Source organism: Sphaeramia orbicularis, chromosome 16 (genome assembly GCF_902148855.1).
Source record: "Sphaeramia orbicularis chromosome 16, fSphaOr1.1, whole genome shotgun sequence".
Taxonomy (NCBI): domain Eukaryota; kingdom Metazoa; phylum Chordata; class Actinopteri; order Kurtiformes; family Apogonidae; genus Sphaeramia; species Sphaeramia orbicularis.
The window spans coordinates 33008559-33019995 of record NC_043972.1 but is presented as its reverse complement, the minus strand read 5'-3'; the positions used below and the strand labels follow the sequence as shown (position 1 = coordinate 33019995).

At 43.4% G+C, this 11437-nt stretch overlaps 1 protein-coding gene across 2 annotated transcripts in view; it reads right to left on the bottom strand.

Moving 5' to 3' along the window:
- The window catches only part of kirrel3l (kirre like nephrin family adhesion molecule 3, like), a 32500-nt gene that overhangs the window by 10461 nt on the left and 10602 nt on the right, over positions 1 to 11437 (bottom strand). For both annotated transcript variants that reach the window (XM_030157952.1, XM_030157953.1), the window contains exons 2-3: positions 1249 to 1404; positions 474 to 623 (exon numbers count right to left, since the gene is read on the bottom strand). In XM_030157952.1, coding sequence (XP_030013812.1) covers positions 474 to 623; positions 1249 to 1404 — 306 coding nt within the window. The remainder of the gene's footprint in view (positions 1 to 473; positions 624 to 1248; positions 1405 to 11437) is intronic.

The window sequence follows — 11437 nt, the reverse complement described above, 5'->3', positions numbered from 1 at the left end:
GTTGACAAATGTTGTGGCTCACTGTAAAATGTGCTAACTGTGCAGACCCTGACTTTCAAGTGACTACGCAAGTCATTTGTGACTGCAGCAATCACATTATCCAAGACGTCCACAGTCTTGATTATCGCTTTTTCTCCTAGCTGAATCTCTTGGCTCAGCTTTGATTTAGACTTTAAGGAAATGATTTTCACCAGGAAACTAGATTTACAATGTGATTATTTTTAGTGGTGATAACAGAATTTTTTTTTTTTTATCACTTGTAAAACTCTTAGGGAATTCTCCAATTTTGTTCCAAATTATAACTTGCCCCCGCTAAGTTTTTGTGCTTTTTACATGTGCTATTTGTGTACTTGTCTACAAGCTTCTCTGCTTTGTGATGAAGACACTCCCCTGATTGTTCACAAGCACGGCCAGCCTGCGCGCCCTGGCACAAGGGCTTGCTGTGAGGATCATGTATGAGCTTTGTATCTTACCTAGTACAGTGAGCTTGGCACGGTGGGAGCGCAGTCCTGCCTGTGTAGCCTGACACTCATACACCGCGTCATCCGCCAACTCTGCCGAATCGATCAGCAAGCTGTGCTCGCCTGATAGTGGGTCGCCCATTAAGGAATAGCGCGTCCAGCCTGCATGAAGCCAACACAGAGAATAGAGTCAGAGACAAACAAACCAGCCAACGACAAACACATAATGAAAGGACTATAAAATGAACAGACTTGTGCCTTGAACAAAGGCAAGAGAAACGTGGCAAGGCTCTTTAAGACACAAATGAAAGCAAGCAGCACCTCACTGAGCCAGGCATTGAGCCGTTGTGTTAGCAGAGCAGCGTGAGGCTGGAAATGCAACACGTGAGAAGGATGCTGCATGAGGAGTGTGTCCTTTAAACACAGACACAATAAAGATGGGGTGGCTAAGGTCAAGAGGAAGCCTCTCTACCTTCTCTCTAGTCTTGCACACATTTAAATGTCAGTGCGTGACAAAAGCCAATTGATTATCTACCTTCCTACAAGACCCTTAAAATGCTAAACAACAAATTAAAGTTTGGCGTTTGCCGCAGCAGCAGACCTGTCTGCAGTACATTGTTCTCTTACCCTTCATTTGTGTAAAACCCTAACAGTTGACAGAAAGACTTGGTTTCTAATGAGACCTGGCATTGATCGCAGCAAGACAGACAGAGACAGAGGGAGCAATAAACACAGAGAAAGCAGTAGACACAATCCAGAGACAGGAATAAGAGGTCAATGATAATACCTGGTAGATCTCTTTCTCCACCTAGTGCCAAACCATCTTTGGTCCACTGAACCATTCCCCGATAACCCACGATGACACAGGGTAGAGTCACTGACTGACCAGATACAACCACCTGGTCCTGGGGCTGCTGGGAAAAATAGGCTGCTTGGGTGGCTGCTGGAAGAAAAAGAGAGTAAGCGTAGTTTTAATATCACATATTGTATCTGAAGCGCAATGTCATGTTTATGACAATGAATAGTAAAATTCACATATTCTCAGAGTTGATTTCTCCACTGCCATCAGTGACATATCTTACAAAATGTGAGACTTCCAAAATAAAGTGTGTACAAATGCAAGCGTACGATGCCCATGAATTGGTCTGCTCACTAGCTTGTATTCGTAGCACTTGCTGAGACGATGGATGAGCCTAACGTGCGAAAATATTATTTTTTTTCTAAATATGTCTTCTAGAGGAAGAGTCAGCTGTGTCTCATCACTTATTTAACTCTTTCCCAAGACCATATGGTTTATGCTTGCTGACATGAAGCAAACACACTTCTGGGGAGGAAAATCTGCCACTCTTTCACTGTGCTTTTTAGTAAAAATGGATGTTAAACAATCAAAACTCCATTAGGGTTCCCAGGGGACCCATCCGTTTGAGCCTGCTGAAATTCAGCGGAGACACCTGCCGCCGTTCCGCTGCTGTGTTTAAGTATGGTACAGAGTCTCACTGGATTGGCTGGCCTGCCTTCACACGCATGCAGAAACACAGCATGAATAAGGATCCACGGTTCCAACTGTTTGCACCACTATGCTAAAGATTGAGTATTACAAACCCTACTGGCAAGGGGAAGATGGCAACACTCCAGAGGTAACTAATCCGTAGGGGAAGGTAGGAGGAGATGGAGAGAGGGAGTCGGTTGGTTATCTAAGTTGGGTGTCTGTGTGAGACTTGAGGAGGACTTAAAAAAACCTTCCCTCATTCTCCTTCTTTTTTCTTTGTTGCTCAGTAGAGAATGGTAGGGAAGGGGGGCAGAGGAAGATAAAGAGGGTTCTATTCAGGCAGTGTTAAACCCCCCCCCCCAAACTGCTTCTCTTGGTGGGAGTGCTTAAACAGACAAGGTTGCCCCCCCCTCCCAGCAAAGAAAGCTGCTGAAAGGAGGGCAACATACGGCGGCCAGAGACGCGCTATTGTCCCCTTGTCCCTCTCTTTTAATAGGCCTCTTCATTTCCAATCAATCCTGCTAAATGCAAGTTTAATAGCTTTTCAATAGCAGCTTTTCCCCCCAGAGGGTAGCTGGGATTTTCTCTCTCACTCTCACCCCTTTTCTCTTTCCCATCTCGTCCCCCTCTTTTTCACTCCATTCTCTCTAGTTTTTCTTTCTTTTTTTTGAAAGGGGGCTTCCGAGGTTGTTGGCAGAGTTTATTCCCTACTCAATTATCCACTTCATCTTGGGGTGCACCATGAACTGAACCCTGCCCTTCGCCTCCTCTCTCCCTTTACACCCTCCTACCTCTGTCTCCCAACAGCACAATTAATGCCGCCAAACAGTTAGCTCATCAGGAACGTGAGCCCTCCATGGTTTAGACCGTTGTGGTTCTGAAAATCTATTTTCACACAAACCTATTGTCTCTAACCCGCCATCTGGGTCTAAAGAGATGTACATAAACAGCTGAAAGGGTGAAAAAATATCAAAGAACAATGCATGTTTGTTCACCAATAATGTTTCCCTGTACATCATTTTACCAAAGTGCTTGAAAAGCCTATCGAGCTGTGTGTGCAAACAGGTAGACTGTATGTGTGTCACGCACTGTGGATCAAAAGAGGCCAATTTGAGAGCGTCAATGAGAAGTGAAACGTCTTCTAGCTCAGGCTATTAGGCGTTTAGCGAAGGCTGGCATTTTCCCGTCATACCCTCAGAAATGCTGTTTTTACAGTCTGCCTGTCTGTCCCAAACATTCTGCCTTTACGAGCTATTGAGCATTTTCATATGCCTCTCCTGCAAAGAGAATTAGGGATTTTCCTCGTTGTGCTTGCAACAGAACAAACATTGATTGCAATTAAGTATCTTGCCCAGAGTATCTAAATGTTTACAATGATAATAATAATTCACTGCATTGGTTGATTGTTTGGATGGATTACATGCATTGACTTGTTCTTTTTTCTTCACCCACATACAATTTCACATGCTCACATATGGCAATTAATGCCACACGCACACTCACATACATACGCAGCCTCACAAATATAGTGTACTGGATAGCAAAATGTCTTCACACCATATGAGTGATTCATTGCTCTCCAGATCCCTTATTGAAAATGCTCAACAGAACATCTCGACTGGCTAATGACTCATGCCAGATTCCTTTAATTCCTCCTTGCTGAATTAGACAATTCTTTGACGGTGTATTAGCAGCTTAATTACATGAATACATTTCTGATGGGGAGAGAGGGAGGAATGGAAGTAGACAAAGAAACAGTGGAGGAGAAGCAGTCAGAAGAAGCAGGGAGCTGTGGGTGTGATGAGACTTGCTCTCGGTGTGCTGCAGTATCACGCACACATGTACATGTACACAAACACACCAAGTAGCATTGGGTCTATCACCAGACTCAAAATGAGAAGCTTCTATATTGGCTGCAGTTGAATCACATTTGGAAAGAAAGATTTGAATCCCCTTGAAATTCAACATTTCTGTAGTGTATGTAAGTTTATTCACCATATCATCTTGAGTGCATGCAGGCAAATATGTAAACTATAGATTAGCTGTAGCATATGTGGTGCGTTTAATGCCTCAAATTTAAATTTACAAGTCCTCATCACAAAAAAAATGCATTTACTCTCTTTCTTACCTTGCTGTGTGTGTGGTTTTCCATCCCCCAGTAACAAGGTCAAAACACATTTGGCCTGATACATTTTAATCCGGATTTCTCAAAATGGAATATCATTTCACGCCGCTGGATGCACATGGGGCTAAGTTTATGTGTGTGTGCGTTTCTGCTTGTGTGAGCTGAGTTTGTGTGTGTGTGTGTGTGTGTATGTGTGTGTGTGTGTGTGTGTGTGTGTGTGTGTGTGTACGCAACTGCTTGTCTGAAAATGTGTATGTATGTTTATATCTATGTTTATGCGTGTTCATCTAATGTGTGAATGAGTATGGAGGGTGGGGCAGTGTTAATAGGGAGAGCGACTTGTCAGGCACTGGAGGGCACACTTAGCAGTTACTTTGACACAGTGACTTTGCTGCTTCTGTCACATGGCTGGACTTAAGTGCAAACAGTCTCTCCAACTTGGGCACAACCTATTAAAGAGCTTTGCATCAAACCCTGCACTCTCTCTACTTCATCTCAACTGATACATTCACATCAGGAAGGATCAGGAAGAGATGGACAGATGTCAGCAATGATCCGTCCACCACTGGACATCTGCCTTGATAGAATTAGATTGAAACAGTCAGCCTCTGTGTGTGTGTGTGTGTGTGTGTGTAAGTAGGTTTCGATGTGGCCACGCCATGATGCTAAAGACTGAGAAAGATAATGGCACTCCAAATGACCTTTAGATAAAATGTGGATCTAACATGCACAGTGCAGTGCATTCATTACCAAGTCACCACCATGATAATCAGTTAGACCATTCGGAAATCTGACCAAACAGAAAAAAAATACTCAGGTCATAAAAGCAAAGTCCTCAAACCAACAGAAAATAACATCAGACTCTCTTGTTTGAAGAGCTAAGGCAGCAAAGCTGTAGAACCCCACCTCCTCTGTACACACTCTGTCCATTTTACCGTGTTTTCACAATGACACTTAACTCCATATGTTCATTCACTCTGAGAGGCTCCTAGCTGCATTTGCAGAGTCCCTATTTTAGTCATGACTTTATTCCATGTCCTCATTCCCATCCACTGCAAAGAGTGCAACATCCAGTCCTGTGGGGTCTATAAATATAAGTGCTCTCAACTTGACTGGACAATTTGCTCCGTGCAGTAATAATTCAAAATGTTAAAAAATAGTGCCCGATATCTACTAGCATTTTCACTCCCATTGGTGGAAGCAGAATCCTGCGCCCAGCTGGTGTGAGTTTTCCACAATAAGAGAAGAGAAAATAAGGAGGAAAACCAGACACAGAGGAAAAGCCCAGCACAAAACAATTGGCAAAAAAGTGTCAAGCTTGGAATAAACAACCCCTTTCCCCAAATGCCATCCATTGTGCCTTGTCTAGATAAGGCTTCTAAATCGGGCTGGAAATGCAAGCTCCATTTCTCTCTGTATGGAATTATTATCCCTTTGTTTTGAGTCAGGCTCTTTTGTCTTCCTCTTCCTGTGTGCGTGTGTGTGTGTGTGTGCGTGCGCGCGCATGTGTGTTCATACAAACAGATAGTAGTGCTGAGGTAGTTGAACTAAAGAGTATGTCCCAAAGGGGACCTTGCACCCATCTCATGTTTGATCTGTCTACTAAGCTCATTATCACGAGTCCCACAGAACTTCCGAGTGCCTGATTGGGGCTAAAAACAGATACCACCCACCAGCTTGTGGCAATACCCAACATGTGCTGCACATGTGTGACCACTTATGTGTTTTCCTTTGACTCTGACCACTGTACAGGGCTTCAGCTAATGTTTCTACAGTGGGTCTCCTCACCCATACCTTTATGAGATCCAGCCTCGCTCTATCCTTTCTCTCCCACTTGCATTCCAGCTGTACTTCCACCCAACCACCCACCCACTCTCACTATCTTTTTTCCCCATTCTGCGTTTTTGTGCCCAAATTGCAGTCTAACAGCTTTTTAAGAGCTGTTTTGCTGGAGTATAATCCTCCTAGCCTCCCCTTTCAGCCTTTATTCCATTGTGAAAATCTTGGCTCAGACCTAGACCCTTTTTAGAGAGTGGACCCGCTCAACTCCCCACACCTCCCCACCCCTTCCCTGCAGCTCTGCTGATACCCCCACCCAGGGCTTTTCTGTCATTCCTACATCCCACTACAATCCTGCCCTATCCTCTCATTTATCACTCATATGTCTACAGTCAGTGAGCCATGAGCGCTGAAATCAATGCCTTGCAGACCACCTTTGAGAGTTATATAAGGTGTTACTAATTGTTGATTTGCTTTTGCCATGGCTCTTTCTGCCACCACACTGCTTTTCCAGACGCCGTGTCAGCTGTCATCTCTTGCCAGCCTCTCCTTTGCACTTTCTCTCTCCATCTTTTTCTCTCTATCCTGCATCCACTGTCCCTTCCTCTCCCTCTCTGCATCCCTGGTGTGAAAATCACAGGGGTTTGTGTCAGCTTGTCAACACAACACTCAAGAAAGCACGGCATGGAGAATAACAGGAAAAAAAGAGCCACTACATGTTAGAAAGACCGGAAAAACTGAGGTAAGGTAAAAATGGAAAAAGTGGGCTCCTGTCAGCTTCCAATTGCAAAGGAGCAGGCCTGAGAGGGGATTGATGGAACGCTGTAATCAGTCTGTCTCCAAGGCTGTCACCACAAGGTTTTTCTCTGCTGGAATAGGGCGCTGCACACATCAGGGCAGCAGCGAGGCTGATCGCATGGGTGAGCAGTGGCAGAGTTTCTCCCTGGGTAGCTGCTATAACAGATGCAGTGGATAGAGTAATAGAGTGGTATGCATACAAGGAGAGGAAGAAGGCAGGGGAAAAAGGAGGAGGTTGGGGTGGAGGAGACCAAGAGTGCTGATTTGACATAGTTGGTATGTGAACATATGTGAATGGTTCACACAGTCAGTATGCTGCAGTGCCCCACAATGTGCCATAAATACGTTCATTCTCACACTGTCTCCTCACACAAGCTGCACACGCACATAAAGATGCACACACACTGTCACAGTCCCATATCTTTAGGGTTTCTAGTGGGCAGAAGCATCTCTCTGACTATAATTCCAGCACAGCTTTTAAACAGCTCCCCCATTCTGAAGCCAAGAGCCAAAGAGCTGAGAGCTGACTCCGTGTAGACAGATAGCAAGTGACTGGCTGGCTGGCAGGAGGACAGGAAATAAAAAGCCATATAAAAAAGAGAGAAAAAGGGGAGGGAGTCAGTGGCAGTGGTATGAAATTGTCTGTACACATCAGCCAGCAGTGTTGACAGGATGTTGATTGAGCTCGTCTTGTCATTTCATTCCTGCTTACCCCCTGGTGTTTTAACTGCAAGACAGCTGCTGGCTGGATCTGTGTCACAGTTCCAGCCCTTTTCTGTCCCCCATACTCCTCTCTCATGCTCTCTCTCTCTCTTATTTCTGTCTCTGTATCCCAATTTCTCTCCCTGGCTCCCTCCCCCTATTTCACCAGCATTTGGATAGAAGGGCTTTCAGTATAATTTACTGTGCTTTTAAATCATTAACTTCTTGTGCTTCGCAAAAGCCCCGGTTTAGTGTGTGCATAACAGCTGACATGGTGGATAAAACAGCAATTGTACCTAACATGTGACAGAAACGCTGCTCAAAGATAGGGCAGAAATAAAAAAAAAAAAAAAGTAGATCACTTCATTCCCAGTTGCAGACATGACAAGTAAACAAAGCAAATAAATATATTTATTCATATAAATAATAGATTAAAAATCCATAAAACAATGAAGGGATAATGTTAAAATTGCCTCTATCTCTTGCTTTTTCTAAAAGGCAGCAGAAATGAAAACAAAGGAATTCTCTACATGGATTCTGTACTGGGACTCTGGGTCTAATGCCCTGGGGTGTCAATTAATTTAGTCTAGGGATTTGCGGCCTACTCTTCCTAATTGAGCCCAGTGGAGACCCCCTCGGCTTCTCACGATAGGAAGTAGTGCGTTTCATAATTAATACTTTTTTTTCCTATATTATTATTATTTTTTAATTAGGGTGGTAATGTTGTAAATGTATGCATCTCATTAGAGTGGAAGGGCCATCTTCACTATTGTTCACATCTGCAGTGTTTGCTGCTAGAGAGATGAGTAAGAGAGACAATCTCATTCAGTTGCTGCAATGGCACATTGAAGTCAAAGCTGTGCTTTTGTGTGTGTTTGAATATAAAACACAGCTAGCTCAATGAGAGTCTCATTAGTGTTGCTTAATATGTGTGCTTTTTAAAGCTTAGAGGTTAATGCCCGACTTGCCTCCATTTCACTGGAGCTCTCTTTAATTTGATGCATAATTCTTTTTTGTCAGCAGCTGACAAGAGCCTCTTCAGAGAAAGCAGCTGAGCAGTGTTGTGAACTCTGCATCCAACAGGAGTGCACAAAGGCACAAAAACACTTCTAATTAAACCTGTTTGAAATGTTTCTCTTCACTTTCCACCCATACTTACTCTGCCATACAGAAGATATTTCTGAACTCTTCTATCTTCCCATCTCTCTGTCCAGAGAACATAACTCATGGCGATTAAACAAATTAACTCCACTCCAGGAGAGCCACGGATCCAGTCCAAACAATGAGTGTGTGATTCACAGTGCTGCCACTTCCCTGCTCTAACAAACAGCCTTCCAATTGACGTTTATTAATCAATGTCTGTGGTTTGTCTTCCACTAGAATTTCAGCTCCCATTTCACTGGAGGTGGAGAAAAGACAAGTTTTAATTTAACATCAATTTTCTCTCTTCATCAGATTGCCTGTAACTTAAAACATTTCTGTAAAATTACTGATGACTAAGAGCTTCCTGAACATAAGAAAAGCAGGGGAAAATGTGTTACCTGCCGACCTCAATACATCCTGCTTTGTGTTGAGAAAAAGAAGGGAAGGGGAAAACTAATTTCCTGAAACTCCATTTCTTAAGTGTTGATTAGTAAAGGAGCATAATTAGAGTGAAATGTGAAGTCAGGGTTTTTTCAGATTGCACCGCTTCCTCTAGAAAAATCAGGCCATGATTAATGAATAAATGATTAATGAGCGAACTAATTAATCAATTAATTATTAAGCAAGCACTCTGAACAAGAAATGGGAAGGATGATGGTGAACAGTGGATATAAGAGATGGTTTGGTTGTGTGTTAGAGAAAAAAGGATTTAGAATAATCTGCCTGTTTGTTCTGTCTGTTTGTTTTGTCTTCTGTTACAGGGAGGATGAGGAAGAAGGCGGATGGGAGGAGATGGAAAGCTCATCTCTTGTTATGAGCTTCTCGAATCTGTCGGCACCAACTTGTGTGAGAGCAATGGCCTCGAAGCACTACAGTACATTCACCAGCTCCTACATATAACTCAGGGTCAAGACTTTAGGTTACGCAGCAGTGAAGCCTAGCGTAACATTTACCGGCTACAGTGATGTTGTTTGCGTTGGGTTGAAAGCGGCCACACGACCCCAAAATACCTCCAAAAATGCTGAGGGTGACATTTAGTACCCTTCTCTTACCAATGTTCTCTCCTCCCCCTGTCTTTAAGTAGGACACCCCATCAATCTTTGATAATGTGCAGTGTGGGTCTCTCCTGTGTGACCAGGCTGATGAGACATCACAGCAGGGATTGATGTATGAAATGCAGGCTGCGAATGTAACTGTGATATACTGGACCGTTTCAAGTGAAGTTTGACCTTTTTTTCCCAGATATTAATCGTTGCAGTGAAAGAATATATGTGTGATATATCCCTCCCACAGGAACTCTGCACACTTCATTCTTTGGCGAGGGTTTCCTCTATACCTTTCACTAGCGGAGGTAGGGGCCCTTTTCATGTCTACCAAAAGTCCCAAGAGCCGCAACACAACAGGATATGGGACAAAAAATATTATTTTATAAGCAGATGGGTTTATTGTTTCTATTAAAATGCGGCATTATTCTATAAAGCTGTATTTCCCCCCACCTCCCCTTGACACCCGGAAACATATCCTCAAAGAGAAAACATGAGAGAAAGATCTTTCATCCCTGCATATCTTTCCTGGCGTTTACTGCTGGCCTTATTAACAGACTTGTGAGTGACAGAGGCGGAGTGTGCTGGGGGAGTCTCAGGGGGCTTTGATGGGAGGCAAGCGATGGAGCTGCGGCAAGCTAAGGGCAAGATCATGCTTACACTTATCTCCTCAAAGTGCTTTGTAAAGTTCTTCGTCTGCAGACCTTTTTCCCATTTACTCGTCTTTTTACTTCAGCATACTTTCTAGACCGTTGTCTTTCTTAACGGCCACTGGCTGAACTGGTGCTGCATTCTGTGCTAATCATACCATGGCAATGCAGATTTCCTCAGAGTCAACTGGGTGTGAATAGGTCTTTGTCGCACTGTGTGGGTTGGCTCATTGACTGTGAAAACCTGGACATATGGTGGCTGTGTGTTGGGATGTACCGTAGCATAGAATACCATGGGTTGGGCTCTTGACCCTTGCATGGCCTTTAACACCTAAACGGCTGCACCAAAGTCTGCAGAATGATTAACTTAAACACTTCATTGTCCACTTGTCCCACGTTTTTGGGAGTTGACTCTTTGGGGTTTTACTTTGGATGAAGGATGTATGGTTTGCAGTTGGAACAGATGTGTGCTATGTGACTGTTTTACCAAACACATAGCACGCGCCCTTTCTCAGGCTGAATGACACACACAGATGGACCTTGTCTGTAACACAAACTATAGACATAAAGACATACACAGTAACAGTGTTGGTGTTGCTGATTGCTGGATTTGTTCCGAGAAATCTTTTTTTTGTCCTGGTGTATATGCCTGTAAATAAAGTGCCTAATAGGGACATCGACAGGAACTACTGCAGTGATGTAACCCTGCAAATATAACCATATTAAATAAGGAAATGAGCTCTTATTCTTATTATTTCCTAATACCATTATTGAAATCTACATGTCTACATACAGGGAATAAAACTAGATTGAACTTTCCAAATAATAATGCTGATTATATTTCCTCACTTTAATACCTTTGGTCTGCAAAACAGGTCACATCTACTGAGAGGTCTCAGGTTTGGGGCTCTGATAAACAAGTGGAGCATTACAGGCTCTTAAGCCCATCTGGTGAGATGATCGATCATTAGACAGAGTGTGGAGATAACTCCCTCAGCTTGCCTGCTGGCTACCACTGATCCCATATCACCCTCACAGGATATGGTATGAATCACAGGAAGTTGAGATCAATCTGTATAGATTGTGCCGCTTGATTACAAATGAAAAAAAATCTCATTTGGCTTAGCCACTCAAATGCCTCAGAGTCTGGCTGCGTTAGCGTGAATGCGTGGGTGTCTGCAATCTTTACTTTGTGTGTGTTAAATAATAGCTCCTAACTTTTTCCTTTTACTGATTTCTGATATTTG